This window comes from Eubalaena glacialis, chromosome 4 (genome assembly GCF_028564815.1).
Source record: "Eubalaena glacialis isolate mEubGla1 chromosome 4, mEubGla1.1.hap2.+ XY, whole genome shotgun sequence".
In the NCBI taxonomy this organism is placed as follows: domain Eukaryota; kingdom Metazoa; phylum Chordata; class Mammalia; order Artiodactyla; family Balaenidae; genus Eubalaena; species Eubalaena glacialis.
Window position 1 is genome coordinate 116,142,372 of NC_083719.1, and position 17,101 is coordinate 116,159,472.

The 17,101-nt window shown below is 37.8% G+C and overlaps 1 protein-coding gene across 1 annotated transcript in view; it reads right to left on the reverse strand.

Annotated features, from left to right (window-relative positions):
* Positions 1–2,411: 2,411 nt before the first annotated feature.
* NME5 (NME/NM23 family member 5) overlaps positions 2,412–17,101 on the reverse strand; it is a 45,288-nt gene continuing 30,598 nt past the window's right edge. Inside the window, exon 6 of the mRNA XM_061188224.1 lies at positions 2,412–2,495. Coding sequence (XP_061044207.1) covers positions 2,412–2,495 — 84 coding nt within the window. The remainder of the gene's footprint in view (positions 2,496–17,101) is intronic.

The window sequence follows — 17,101 nt, forward strand, 5'->3', positions numbered from 1 at the left end:
CAAACGTCAAAAAATTTACCCCTAAAAATTTCAGAATGCATCACCTAAACATGATATTCTCCTTTTATGGCCATAACATTTTGACCCTTTGAAATTTAGCAATTATTCCCTAATATCACCTAATATTTAGTCCATATCTAAATCTCCTTAATTGTCCCCCAAAGGTCTTCTGTAGATGTTTTTTTAGTCAAGAGCTACTCATTGCTTTTGGCTAAGGTGTTTCTTTGGTCTTCCCCATTTCTATTTTTTGTTTTATAATGACATTGTCTTTCTGAAGAGATGAGGCCAGTTTAATTATTTACTCTTAATAAAAGTCTTTTACAACTTGGATCTTTTTTTAAGTAAATTAAAATTTCTTTAATAACTGAGAATTTTTCATTTTTTGAAAACTAGCACTTCATCACAAAAACATAATTGAGAAATATTAACCTAAAGACTTTGGTAGAGGGACCAATCATTCCATTTTGTGAAGGATTAAGGGGTCTCACAGGATGCAGGACTTTCAGTGATACAACCAGAAATGAGTTGTCATGCTACTGTCTGGTCACCCTTGTAGGGCACTTATTAATGTTGAGCAAATAGTTATATATGACTGGTTAAAACTATAATTGAGTTCTAACCGTTTTCATTTTACTAAATTTAGGTAGTCCCCCTTTCTGAAAGTTCACTTGATGCCACTTTGCTCTTACAAAAGACCTGCATTCGTATCTGTTTTCATTAACCAAAAGAAATCTGAAGAGGATTTTTGCTTTTATGATAAAAGGCAAAAAGGGAAAACAGAACTATTTGTTTTGCAATGAGCCAATTCAGAGGCAGCGCGCACACTGAGCAACAAGAGTAGCACCACCAATGTCCTTCATAGGGAACTACACTCAGCATCTCAGCATCAAGCCGTGATAGCTTTGAACTGTCAGTGAGCATCTGGGCTTTATCCCAATTTATTCTGTGCATCTGCTAGCAACTTGTGAACTAAGGTAACTGATTCTTCACATTACACCCTTTCAGCTTATGAAAGGTTTCATAGGAACGCTCTACTACTGGATAGTGGAAAAAACCCGTAATTATTTATATACTTATACTTTTTAAACTCAGCTGTCTGAACTATGCATTAATTATGCATGTAGATATAGAATATAGGCTAGGGAAAATATAACGAAAATTCCACATCTTACTTCTCGAAATTAAAAAACAATAAGCAATATCTTACATCAGCCTTCTATTACTTAATGCTTACATCATTGTTAAAATCATCCTAAATCGACAGCCATTGTAACACAATGAGCTCCACAGAGACAGCACCAGGGCAAGTGAGAGCCAGATGGGCACTGGATGACTGTGACTCACGGAGGAAAAATAACTAAATATGGGAAAGGATATCCTAAGAGACCAAGAAGCACCATCATATGCATTCTTTGGGCAAACTTGCCAGAAGGAGCACAAGAAGTACCCAGTCACCTTCTCAGAGTTTTCCAAATGTCCTCAGAGAGATGGAGGACCATGTCTTGCACTGTAAAGCTGTGCAAAACTTGTTTTTAAACTGTATAGTGTCTTTTGTGTATAGTTAACATACTACCAAATGTGTCTTTAGCTACCCCTGTCCTGGTGGTATTTTCAATAGCTACTAACCTTGCCTAGTACATTATGGGGGTTGTAAATTGGCAGAGAAATTTAAAGTAGGTTCTTGTTGGTGCACAGCAAAAATCAGTTATATATAGAAATGGTATCTTATTATCTTCAGTTGTCTCTGATGCATCCTATATGAATTGTTGTTCTCTTAACTGAACACCACTTTGTAACTGTAAAAATAAAAAGTTGCAGTTGTTTTGTTGACATTCTAAATGCTTCTAATACAATTTTCTTATTAGAAAAAAAATCATACCCTAAACCAGTATTTTATTTTAGATAATGTTATCTGCTGCACGAAATAGTTATTCTTTTAAAATTTATTTTTAAGAAATAATTTAGGGGCTTCCCTGGTGGTGCAGTGGTTAAGAATCCGCCTGCCAATGCAGGGGACACGGGTTCAAACCCTGGTCCGGGAATATCCCACATGCCGCGGAGCAACTAAGCCCGTGCGCCACAACAACTGAGCCTGCGCTCTAGAGCCCGCGAGCCACAACTACTGAGCCGTGTGCCTAGAGCCCGTGCTCCACAACAAGAGAAGCACCTCAATGAGAAGCCTGCGCACTGCAACGAAGAGTAGTCCCCGCTCCCCGCAACGAGAGAAAAGCCCATGCGCAGCAACGAAGATCCAATGCAGCCAAATATAAAATAAAAAAAAAATTGTTTTAAAAAAGAAATAATTTATTTCACATGTAGTTACTTAAACCCTTAGGAGTTACTTCTTTCTTAAGTAGAAGCATGCCTTTTACAGTGAGATAGCTCGTGATTTGTTCTTTGAGGGTTTTATTTTAATAAGGTTCTTCTGCAATTGGATGATGACAAAGTTTGGGTTTGTTGGGATTATTTTTCAGCAACCAATCAGCCAGCCAAATCTATGGAAAAAAGAAAAAAAAAACCCTTACGTTAATTAACGTTTACATATTTCTTCAATATATACTATTTCTTCAATATATACTATTTAAAACAGTTTCCAAAATCACTTTAAGAATAATAAGAAAATGACCATTAAAAATTGAAATAGGGGGCTTCCCTGGTGGCGCAGTGGGTAAGAATCCACCTGCTAATGCAGGGGACATGGGTTTGAGCCCTGGTCCGGGAAGATCCCACATGCTGCGGAGCAACTAAGCCTGTGCGCCACAACTACTGAGCCTGCACTCTAGAGCCCGTGAGCCACAACTACTGAGCCTGTGTGTGACACAACTACTGAAGCCCACGTGCCTAGAGCCTGTGCTCTGCAACAAGAGAAGCCACCGCAATGAGAAGCCCACCCACCACAAGGAAGAGTAGACCCCACTCGCCGCAACTAGAGAAAGCCCACGCGCAACAACAAAGAGCCAACGCAGCCAAAAATAAATAAATAAATTAAATAAATTAAAAAAATAAAATTAAAACAATAAGTTTTACATTAGGCAATATTGTCAAGTATAGATCCATATTGGAAAGGAAGGTAAAATTATGTCCATTCACAGATGACACGACCCTATTATATATAGGCAGATCTCCATCGGTTTATTGCACTTTGCAGATACTGCATTTTTTTTTTTTTTGTACAAATTGAAGATTTTTGATCACTCTGCATTGAGCAAGATTATTGGCACCATTTTTCCAACAGTATTTGCTCACTTTGTGTCTCCATGTCATATTTTGCTAATTCTCACAATATTTCAAACATTTTCATTATTATTATATTTGTTATGGTGGTCTATAATCAGGAATCTTTAATGTTACTATTGCAAAATAATTATGACTCGCTGAAGGTTCAGATGATGGTTAGCATTTTTTAGCAATAAAGTATTGTTGCACACTTAATTGACTACAGAATAGTGTAACCATAACTTTTATATCCATTGGGAAACCAAAAAATTTGTATGACTTGCTTTACTGCAATACTTGCTTAATTGTGGTGGTCTGGAACCTAACCCACAACATCTCCATGGTATGCCTGTATTAAAAAATCCCAAAGAATCTAAGAAAACTACTAGTGCTAATAAATTAATATGGCAAAGTTGTAGGTTACAAGATCAATACACAAAAATCAGTTGTGTTTCCATATATCAGCAATGAATGATTCAAAAAGGAAATTAGGAAATCACTTTCATTTATAATGGATTTGAAAAAAATATCTAGGAATAAATTTAACCAACTTGTGTCCTGAAAATTATAAAACATTGCCAAAAGAAATTTAAAAACCTAAATAAATGGAAAGACATCCCATGTCCATGGATAGACTTAATAACGTTAAGATGCTAAGATGTCAATATTACTCAAAGTGATCTATAGATTCAACACAATCCCCATCAAATTTCCAACAGTTGTTTTTGCAGAAAAGGAAAAGACAATCCTCAAATTCATATGGAATTTCAAGGAGCTCCAAATAGCCAAAACAATCATGAAAAAAAAAAATCAAGTTGGAGAATTTGTTCTTCCCAATTTCAAAATCTTCTGTAAAGCTACAGTAATCAAAACAGTGTGGCATATAGATATACATATAGATCAATGGAATAGAATTGAGAGCCAGAAATAAACCCATATATATATGGCCAACTGATTTTTGACAATGGTACCAAGTCCATTCAGTGGAGAAGATATAGTTTCTTCAACAGATGGTACTAAGAAACTGGATTTCCACATGCGAAAGAATGAAGTTGGACCCCTATCTCACATCATACACAAAAATTAATTCAAAGTTAATCAACAACCTAAATATAAGAGCTAAACCCATTAAAATCTTAGAGGAAAATATAGGAATAAATCTTCATGACCTTGAATTTGGCAGTGGATTTAGATATGACACCAAAAGCAAAGGAACAAAAGAAAAAAGAGATAAATTAGACTTTTGTCAAATATTCAAAAATCCCATGTGTCAAAGGACATCATTAAGAAAGTGAAAGGACAACCTATAGAAGAGGTGCATATATTTGCAAATCATATAAGGGTTTAAAATCTACAACATATAAGAACTCCTACAACTCAACAACAAAAAAACAATTAAAAATAGGAAAGGACATGAACGTGAATAGACATTTCTCTGAAGAAAATATACAAATAGCCAGTAAACACATGAAAAGAGGGTCAACATTATTTGTCATTAGGGAAATGTAAACCAAAACCACAATGATAGGCCATTTCATGTCTAATAGGACAGTTACAATTATTAAAAAACAAAAAACAAAAAAACCAGAAAAGAACAAGCATTGGCCAGGACATGGAGAAACTGGAACACTCATACATTGTTAGTGGGAATGTAAAATGTTGCAGATGCTGTGAAAAACATTTTAGTGGTTACTCAAAAAGCCAAACTTAGAATTACCATATGACCCAGAAAATCCACTCTTAGGTATATACCCCAAAGAAACGAAAACAGGTACTCAAACAGATACTTATACACCAGTGTTCACTGCAACATTATGTACAATAGCTAGAAGGGAGAAACAACCCAAGTATCCATCAACAGATGAATGGATAAACAAAATATGATATATACATATACAATCAAATATTATTCAACTATAAAAGGGATGAAATTCTGATACATGCTACTACATGAATGAACTTTGAAAGCATTATGCTAAGCGACATAAGCCAGACACACACAAAAACAAATATTATATAATTCCACTTATATGAAATATCTAGAATAGGCAAATTTATGGAGACAGAAAATAGACTACAGGTTACTAAAAGCTGGGGGAAGGAAGTAATGGGGAGTTATTGCTTAATGGTTACAGAGTTTCTGTTTAGGGTGATGAAAAAATTTTGGAAATAGGTAGTGATGGTGACTACACAACATTGTGATTATAATTAATGCCATTGAACTGTACACTTGAAAATGGTTGGGCTTCCCTGGTGGCGCAGTGGCTAAGAACCCGCCTGCCAATGCAGGGACACAGGTTTGAGCCCTGGTCCAGGAAGATCCCACATGCCGCAGAGCAACTAAGCCCGTGTGCCACAACTACTGAGCCTGCACTCTAGGGCCTGTCAGCCACAACTACGGCAGCCCGCGTGCCTAGAGCCCGTGCTCCACAACAAGAGAAGCCACCGCCATGAGAAGCCCGCGCACTGCAACAAAGAGCAGCCCCTGCTCAATGCAACTAAAGAAAGCCCACGTGCAGCAACAAAGACCCAATGCAGCCAAAAATAAATAAATACATAAATAAACAAAGAAAGAAAATGCTTAAAATGGCAAAGTTTATCTTATTTATATTTATCACCAAAAAACTTGTGAAGTATATACAGAAGTACTGAAAATGATGTTAAAAGCAATTGTTTATTGTGGTACTGTTGTTAGAACATACAGATCCATGTAACAGAATACATGCCCATATATAGAATTTAATGTGTGATAAATGAGGCTTCAAAAATCAATGTACAAGGACAACTGGTCAGAAAAAAATCAATTTAGATCTTCATCTTGTAATTTATACAAAAGTAAATTCCAGATGCATAGGAAAGTTAAATATAAAAAAACTAGAAGAATACAATAGTGAATATTTAGCAAAACTTTCAATGGGATAGAACTTCCTAAACTTAAATGGTAAAGTAAAACTCACAATAAGAAAAAAATCAAGGTTTGTCTTATTAAATATTATTTAAAAGGCAAAATTAAAATTTAAACAAAAAGGGAAAAAATTTTGCAGCAAGTATGACAAAGGTTGATGTAACTAATATATAAAGAATTCTTACACCTATCCTTCTCAAACTCTTCCAAAAAACTGAAGAGGAAAAAATGCTTCCAATCTCATTCTATGAGGCCAGCATCACCCTGACACCAAAACCAGACAAAAACACCACCAAAAAAAGAAAATTACAGGTCAGTATCACTGATGAACGTAGTGGCAAAAATCCTCAATAAAACGTAGAAAGCTGAATTCAACAATACATTAAAAGAATCATACACCATGATTAAGTGGGATTTATTCCAGGGATGCAAGGATGGTTCAATACCTGCAAATCAATCAACGTAATACACCACATTAACAGACTGAAGAATAAAAATCATACAAACAACTCAATAGATGAAGAAAAAGCTTTTGACAAAATTCAACATCCATTTACAATAAAAATTCTCAGCAAAGTGAGTATAGAGGGAACATACCTCAACATAATAAAGGCAATACATGACAAGCCCACAGCTAACATCATACCAGAATTCCCACTTTTGCCACTTTTATTCAGCATAGTATTAAAAGTCCTAGCCACAACAATCAGACAATAAAATAAAATAAAATAAAATAAGGTAATCCAAATAGGAAAGGAAGAAGTAAAACTGTCAGTGTTTGAAGATGACATGATACTCTACAGAGAAAATCCTAAAGACACCACCAAAAAAAAAAAATTAGAACTAATAAATGAACTCAGTGAATTTGCACAATACAAATTTAATACAGAAATCTCTTGTGTTCTATACACTACCAACAAAAAGAGAAATTAAGAAATCAATCACATTTACAACTGCATCAAAAAAAAAAAAAAAAAACCTAAGAATAGATCTAACTAAGGAGTAAAACACCTGTACTCAGAAAACTAAAATACACTGATGAAAGAAATTGAAGACACAAATGGAAAGATATGTCATGCTCATGGATTAGAAGAATTATTATTGTTAAAATGACCATACTACCCAAGACAAAATTCAATGCAATCCCTATCAAAATACCCATGGCATTTTTCACAGAACTAGAACAAATAATTCCAAAACTTGTATGGAAACACAAAAGACCTTGGAAAAAAAAAAGAAAAAAAAAAAAGACCTTGAATACTCAAAACAATATTGAGAAAGAAGAACAAAGCTGGAGGTATCGCATGCCCTGATTTCAAACTATACTACAAAGCTAGAATAATCAAAACAGTATGGTACTGGGGGCTTCCCTGGCAGTCCAGTGGTTAAGACTCCATGCTTCCACTGCCGGCGTGGGTTTGATCCCACATGCCATGTGGCATGGTCAAAAAAGATAAAATAAAATAAAATAATAAAACGAATGGTACTGGCACAAAAACAGACACATAGATCAATGGAAGAGAACAGAGAGCCCAGAAATGAACCCACACTTATATGGTCAATCAACCTATGCTAAAGGAGACAGGAAATACAATGGGGAAAAGACAGTCTCTTCAATAAATGGTTTTGGGAAAACTGAACAGCTACATGCAAAAGAATCAAACTGGACTACTCTCTCACACCATATACAAAAATAAACTAAAAATGGAATAAAGACTTAAACGCAGACAGGAAACCGTAAAATTCCTAGAAGAAAACACAGGCATTATGCACTTTGAAATCAGTCTTAGCAATATATTTTTTAAAAATTTTATTGAACTATAGTTGATTCACAATGTTGTATTATTAGCAATATATTTTTGAATATATCTCCTCAGTCAAGGGAAACAAAAGCAAAAAAACCCAAATGGGACGACATAAAACTAAAAAGCTTCTGCACAGAGAAGGAAACTATCAACAAACTGAAAAGGCAGCCTACTGAATGGGAGAAGGTATTTGCAAACAATATACCTGATAAGAGGTTAATATTCAATATATACAAACGACTCATACAACTCAAAATCAAAAAAACAAAAACTGAATTTAAAAATGGGCAGAGAACCTGAATAGACATTTTTCCGAGGAAGACAAACAGATGGCCAACAGACACATGCACAGATGCTCAACATCACTAATCATCAAGGAAATGCAAATCAAAACCACAAGGAGATATTACCTCACATCAATTAGAATGGCTATCATCAAAAAGAACAAATAACAAATGTTGGCAAGGATGTGGAGAAAAGGGAACCCTGGTGCACTGTTGGTGGGAATGTAAATAACTGATACAGCCACTATAGAAAGCAATATGGAGGCTCCTCAAAAAATTAAAATCAGAACTACCATATGATCTAGAAATTCTGCTTCTGGGTATTTTTCTGAAGAAAACAAAAACACTAATTTGAAAAGATATATGCACCCCTATGTTCATTGCAGTATTATTTACAATAGCCAAGATAGGGAAGCAACCTAAGTCAATAGATGAACAGATTAAAAAGATGTGATAGAGGGCAGACAGCAGAAGCAAGAAGAACTACAATCCTTCAGCCTGTGGAACAAAAACCACATTCACAGAAATATACACAAGATGAAAAGGCAGAGGGCTATGTACCAGATGAAGGAACAAGATAAAACCTCAGAAAAACAACTAAATGAAGTGGAGATAGGCAACCTTCCAGAAAAAGAATTCAGAATAATGATAGTGAAGATGATCCAGGACCTCAGAAAAAGAATGGAGGTAAATATTGAGAAGATGCAAGAAATGTTTAACAAAGACCTAGAAGAATTAAAGTACAAACAAACACAGATGAACAATACAATAACTGAAATGAAAACTACACTAGAAGGAATCAATAGCAGAATAACTGAGGCAGAAGAACGGATAAGTGACCTGGAAGGCAGAATGGTGGAATTCACTGCTGCGCAACAGAAGAAAGAAGAAAGAATGAAAAGAAATGAAGACAGCCTAAGAGACCTCTGGGACAACATTAAACACAACAACATTCACATTATAGGGGTCCCAGAAGGAGAAGAGAGAGAGAAAGGACCCGAGAAAATATTTGAAGAGATTATAGTCGAAAACTTCCCTAACACGGGAAATAGCCACCCAAGTCCAGGAAGCGCAGAGAGTCCCATACAGGATAAACCCAAGGAGAAACATGCCGAGACACATAGTAATCAGATTGGCAAAAATTAAAGACAATGAAAAATTATTGAAAGCAGCAAGGGAAAAATGACAAATAACATACAAGGGAACTCCCATAAGGTTAACAACTGATTTCTCAGCAGAAACCCTACAAGCCAGAAGGGAGTGGCATGATATACTTAAAGTGATGAAAGGAAAGAACCTACAACCAAGATTACTCTACCCGGCAAGGATCTCATTTAGATTCGATGGAGAAATCAAAAGCTTTACAGACAAGCAAAAGCTAAGAGAATTCAGCATCACCAAACCAGCTCTACAACAAATGCTAAAGGAACTTCTCTAAGTGGGAAACACAAGAGAAGGAAAGGACCTACAAAAACAAACCCAAAACAATTAAGAAAATGGTAATAGGAACATACATATCGATAATTACCTTAAACGTGAATGGGTTAAATGCTCCAACCGAAAGACACAGGCTTGTTGAATGGATACAAAAACAAGACCCATATATATGCTGTCTACAAGAGACCAACTTCAGACCTAGGGACACATACAGACTGAAAGTGAGGGGATGGAAAGAGATATTCCATGCAAATGGAAATCAAAAGAAAGCTGGAGTAGCAATACTCATATCAGATAAAATAGACTTTAAAATAATGAATGTTACAAGAGACAAGGAATGACACTATATAATGATCAAGGGATCAATCCAAGAAGTAGATATAACAATTATAAATATATATGCACCCAACATAGGAGCACCTCAATACATAAGGCAACTGCTAACAGCTATAAAAGAGGAAATCGACAGTAACACAATAATAGTGGGGGACTTTAACACCTCACTTACACCAATGGACAGATCATCCAAACAGAAAATTAATAAGGAAACACAAGCTTTAAATGACACAATAGATCAGATAGATTTAATTGATATTTATAGGACATTCCATCCAAAAACAGCAGATTACACGTTCTTCTCAACTGCACACGGAACATTCTCCAGGATAGATCACATCTTGGGTCACAAATCAAGCCTCAGCAAATTTAAGAAAACTGAAACCATATCAAGCATCTTTTCTGACCACAACGCTATCATATTAGAAATCAATTACAGGAAAAAAACGTAAAAACCACAAACACATGGAGACTAAACAATACGCTACTAAATAACCAAGAGTTCACTGAAGAAATCAAAGAGGAAGTCAAAAAATACCTAGAGACAAATGATAATGAAAACACGTCGATCCAAAACCTATGGGATGCAGCAAAAGCAGTTCTAAGAGGGAAGTTTATAGCTATACAAGCCTACCTCAAGAAACAAGAAACATCAAACATCTCAAATAAACAATCTAACCTTACACCTAAAGGAACTAGAGAAAGAAGAATAAACAAAACCCAAAGTTAGCAGAAGGAAAGAAATCATAAAGATCAGAGCAGAAATAAATGAAATAGAAACAAAGAAAACAATAGCAAACATCAATAAAACTAAAAGTTGGTTCTTTGAGAAGATAAACAAAATTGATAAACCATTAGCCAGACTCATCAAGAAAAAGAGGGAGAGGACTCAAATCATTAAAATTAGAAATGAAAAAGGAGAAGTTACAACAGACACCACAGAAATACAAAGCATCCTAAGAGACTACTACAAGCAACTCTATGTCAATAAAATGGACAACCTGGAAGAAATGGACAAATTCTTAGAAAGGTATAACCTTCCAAGACTGAACCAGGAAGAAATAGAAAATATGAACAGACCAATCACAAGTAATGAAATTGAAACTGTGATTAAAAATCTTCCAACAAACAAAAGTCCAGGACCAGATGGCTTCACAGGTGAATTCTATCAAACATTTAGAGAAGGGCTAACACCCATCCTTCTCAAACTCTTCCAAAAAATTGCAGAGGAAGGAACACTCCAAAACTCATTCTATGAGGCCACCATCACCCTGATACCAAAACCAGACAAAGATACTACAAAAAAAGAAAATTACAGACCAATATCACTGATAAATATAGATGCAAAAATCCTCAACAAAATACTAGCAAACGGAATCCAACAACACATTAAAAGGATCATAGACCATGATCAAGTGGGATTTATCTCAGGGATGCAAGGATTCTTCAATATACGCAAATCAATCAATGTGATACACCATATTAACAAACTGAAGAAGAAAAACCATATGATCACCTCAATAGATGCAGAAAAAGCTTTTGACAAAATTCAACACCCATTTATGATAAAAACTCTCCAGAAAGTGGGCATAGAGCGAACCCACCTCAACATAATAAAGGCCATATACGACAAACCCACAGCAAACATCATTCTCAATGGTGAAAAACTGAAAGCATTTCCTCTAAGATCAGGAACCAGACAAGGATGTCCACTCTCACCACTATTATTCAACATAGCTTTGGAAGTCCTAGCCATGGCAATCAGAGAAGAAAAAGAAATAAAAGGAAAACAAATTGGAAAAGAAGAAGTAAAACTGTCACTTTTTGCAGATGACATGATACTATACATAGAGAATCCTAAAGATGCCACCAGAAAACTACTAGAGCTAATCAATGAATTTGGTAAAGTTGCAGGGTACAAAATTAATGCACAGAAATCTCTTGCATTCCTGTATACTAATGATGAAAAATCTGAAAGAGAAATTAAGGAAACACTCCCATTTACCATTGCAACAAAAAGAATAAATAAAATACCTAGGAATAAACCTACCTAGGGAGACAAAAGACCTGTATGCAGAAAACTATAAGACACTGATGAAAGAAATTAAAGATGATACCAACAGATGGAGAGATATACCATGTTCTTGGATTGGAAGAATCAATATTGTGAAAATGACAATACTACCCAAAGCAACCTACAGATTCAATGCAATCCCTATCAAATTACCAATGGCATTTTTCACAGAACTAGAACAAAAAATCTTAAAATTTGTATGGAGACACAAAAGACCCTGAATAGCCAAAGCGGTCTTGAGGGAAAAAAGTGGAGCTGGAGGAATCAGACTCCCTGACTTCAGACTATACTACAAAGCTACAGTAATCAAGACAATATGGTACTGGCACAAAAACAGAAATATAGATCAATGGAACAGGATAGAAAGCGCAGAGACAAACCCACGCACTTATGGTCAACTAATCTATGACAAAGGAGGCAAGGATATACAATGGAGAAAAGACAGTCTCTTCAATAAGTGGTGCTGGGAAAACTGGACAGCTACATGTAAAAGAATGAAATTAGAACACTCCCTAACACCATACACAAAAATAAACTCAAAATGGATTAGAGACCTAAATGTAAGACCGGACACTATAAAACTCTTAGAGGAAAACATAGGAAGAACACTCTTTGACATAAATCACAGCAAGACCTTTTTTGATCCATCTCCTAGAGTAATGGAAATAAAAACAAAAACAAACAAATGGGACCTAATGAAACTTCAAAGCTTTTGCACAGCAAAGGAAACCATAAACAAGACGAACAAGGAAAGGTTTTGCACAGCAAAGGAAACCATAAACAAGACGAAAGACAATCCTCAGAATGGGAGAAAATACTTGCAAACAAATCAATGGAAAATACTTGCAAATGAATCAATGGAATCAATCAATCTCCAAAATATATAAACAGCTCATTCAGCTCAATATTAAAAAAACAAACAACCCAATCCAAAAATGGACAGAAGACCTAAATAGACATTTCTCCAAAGAAGACATACAGATGGCCAAGAGGCACATGAAAAGCTGCTCAACATCACTAATTATTAGAGAAATGCAAATCAAAACTGCAATGAGGTATCACCTCACACCGGTTAGAATGGGCATCATCAGAAAATCTACAAACAACAAATGCTGGAGAGGGTGTGGAGAAAAAGGAACCCTCTTGCACTGTTGGTGGGAATGTAAATTGATACAGCCACTATGGAGAACAGTATGGAGGTTCCTTAAAAAAATAAAAATAGAATTACCATATGATCCAGTAATCCCACTAATGGGCACATACCCAGAGAAAACCGTAATTCAAAAAGACACATGCACCCCAATGTTCACTGCAGCACTATTTACAATAGCCGGGTCATGGAAGCAACCTAAATGCCCATTCACAGATGAATGGATAAAGAAGACGTGGTACATATATACAATGGAATATTACTCAGCCATAAAAAGAACAAAATTGGGTCATTTGTTGAGACGTGGATGGATCTAGCGACTGTCATACAGAGTTAAGTAAGTCAGAAAGAGAAAAACAAATATCGTATATTAACGCATATATGTGGAACCTAGAAAAATGATACAGATGAACTGGTTTGTGGGGCAGAAACTGAGACACAGATGTAGAGAACAAACGTATGGATACTAAGGGGGGAAAGCGGCGGGGGGTGGTGGTGGGGGTGTGCTGAATTGGGCGATTGGGATTGACATGTATACACTGATGTGTATAAAACTGATGACTAATAAGAACCTGCTGTATAAAAAAATAAATATAATTCAAAAATTCAAAAAAAATGATGTGATATATGTACACACACACACGCACAGAAATGGAATATTAATCAACCGTAAAAAAAGAAAATTTGCCATTTGCAACAAGATGGATAAACCTAGAAGGTATTATACTAGTGAAATAAATCAGAGAAAGACAAATACCATATGATTTCACTTATGTGTGGAATCTAAAAACCAAAACAAATGAATAAACATAACAAAACAGAAACAGAGTCACAGATAGAGAGAACAAAGAGGTGATTGCCAGAGAGAAGGGGGGTTGGGGATAAGTGAAAGAGGAGAAGGATATTAAGAGATATAAACTTCCAGTTACAAAATAAATGTCACAGGGATGAAATGTACAGCATGGGGAATATAGTCAACAACATTTCAATAACTTTGTATGGTGACAGGTGGTAACTAGACTTAATCATAGTGATCATTCTGTAATGTACAGAAATATCAAATCACTATGTCATGCACCTGGAACTAACATAGTGTTGTAGATTAATTATAATTCAGTAATAAAAAAGGAATTCATACAAAACTCCAACAGATAAGTGGACAAAAGATAAATAGATAATTCACAAAGGAGGATATACAACTAAACAGAGGGGGAAATGTTTAACCTCACCATTGTGTGAGGTTAAAACAACTGAATGGAAGTTAAAACAATTGAATTACCATCTTTAATCTATTTTTCCTCTTATCAAATCAGTCCCACTCCCACTCGTGTTTTTAACTTATATCTAATACTTATGTGGATGAGGTGAAATGGAAATTATACATTGGTGATCACACTGTAACTTGGGATGGCCCTTTAAGAAAGCAATGTGAGGTCTAGGCAAGATGGCGGAAGAGTAAGACGCGGAGATCACCTTCCTCCCCATAGATACATGAGAAATACATCTACACGTGGAACTGCTCCTACAGAACACCCACTGAACGCTGGCAGAAGACGTCAGACCTCCCAAAAGGCAAGAAAATCCCCACGTACTTGGGTAGGGCAAAAGAAAAAAGAAATAACAGAGACAAAAGAATAGGGACGGGACCTGCACCAGTGGGAGGGAGCTGTGAAGGAGGAAAGGTTTCCACACACTAGGAAGCCCCTTCGTGGGCAGAGACTGCGGGTAGCAGAGGGGGGAAGCTTCGGAGCCACGGAGGAGAGCGCAGCCACATTGGTGCGGAGGGCAAAGCGGAGATTCCCGCACAGAGGAGCGGTGCCGACCAGCACTCACCAGCCCGAGAGGCTTGTCTGCTCAGCCGCCGGGGCGGGCGGGGCCTGGGAGCTGGGGCTCGGGCTTCGGTGCTAGCCGGGAGGGAGTCCGGGAAAAAGACTGCAGCTGCCAAAGAGGCAAGAGAATTTTTCTTGCCTCTTTGTTTCGCGGCGCGCAAGGAGAGGGGATTCAGAGCGCCGCCTAAACGAGCTCCAGAGTCGGGCGCGAGCCGCGGCTATCAGCGCGGATCCCACAGCAACAGGGACGCAGAGGGAAAAACGGAGAGATTCCCGCACAGAGGCTCGGCGCCGAGCAGCACTCACCAGCCCGAGAGGCTTGTCTGCTCACCCGCCGGGGCGGGCGGGGGCTGGGAGCTGAGGCGCGGGCTTCGGTCGGATCCCAGGGAGAGGACTGGGGTTGGCTGCGTGAACACAGCCTGAAGGGTCTAGCGCACCACAACTAGCCGGGAGGGTGCACGAGAAAAAGTCTGCAGCTGCCGAAGAGGCAGGAGACTTTTTCTTGCCTCTTTGTTTCGCGGCGTGCAAGGAGAGGGGATTCAGAGCGCCACTTAAATGAACTCCAGAGACGGGCGCGAGCCGCGGCTATCAGCGCGGACCCCAGAGACGGGCATGAGACGCTAAGGCTGCTGCTGCCGCCACCAAACAGCCTGTGGGCGAGCACAGGTCATTCTCCACACCGCCCCTCCCGGGAGCCTGTGCAGCCCGCCACGGCCAGGCTCCCGTAATCCGGGGACAACTTCCCCGGGAGAGCGCACGGCGCGCCTCAGGCTGCTGCAACGTCACGCCGGCTTCTGCCGCCGCAGGCTCGCCCCGCCTCCTCCGTACCGCTCCCTCCCCCCGGCCTGACTGAGCCAGAGCCCCCGAAGCAGCTGCTCCTTGAACCCCGTTCTGTCTGGGCGGGGAACAGACGCCCTCAGGGGACCTACATGCAGAGGCGGGTCCAAATCCAAAGCTGAACCCCGGGAGCTGTACGAACAAAGAAGAGAAAGGGAAATCTCTCCCAGCAGCCTCAGAAGCAGCGGATTAAAGCTCCACAAACAACTTGATGTGCCTGCATCTGTTGAATACCTGAATAGACAGCGAATCATCCCAAATTTAGGAGATGGACTTTGGGAGCAGGATATATTAACTTTTCCCCTTTTCCTTTTTTTTGTGAGTGTAGATGTGTATGCTTCTGGGTGAGATTTTGTCTGTATAGCTTTGCTCTCACCGTTAGTCCTAGGGTTAGGTCCGTCCGTTTTTTTTTTTTTTTTTTGGCTTAAAAATTTTTTTTTTCCCTAATAAATGTTTTCTTAATAATTTTTTCCTTATTTTCTATTTTTAAAAAAAATTTTAATAAGTTTTTTCATATTTTTATTTAAAAAAATTTTTTTTCTTAATAAATTTTTTCTAAATAATTTTTTTCTTATTTTTAGTATAAAAAATTAATAAATCTATTTTTAAAAATTAAAAAAAATTTTTCTTCTTAATAAATTTACTCTTAATTTTTTTTCTTATTTTTTATTATAATTGCTTTATTTTATTTTATTTTATCCTCTTTTTTTCTTTCTTTCCATTTTTTCTCCCTTTTATTCTGAGCCGTGTGGATGAAAGGCTCTTGGTGCTCCAGCCAGGCATCAGGGCTGTGCCTCTGAGGTGGGAGAGCCAACTTCAGGACACTGGTCCACAAGAGACCTCCCAGCTCCACGTAATTCCAAACGGCGAAAATCTCTCACAGATCTCCATCTCAACATCAAGACCCAGCTTCACTCAACGACCAGCAAGCTACAGTGCTGGACACCCTATGCCAAACAACTAGCAAGAGAGGAACACAGCCCCATCCATTAACAGAGAGGCTGCCTAAAATCATAATAAGGCCACAGACACCCCAAAACACACCACCAGACGTCGACGAACCCACCAGAAAGACAACATCCAGCCTCATCCACCAGAACACAGGCACTAGTTCCCTCCACCAGGAAACCTACACAACCCACTGAACCAACCTTAGCCACTGGGGACAGATACCAAAAACAACGGGAACTACGAACCTGCAGCCTGTGAAAAGGAGACCCCAAACACA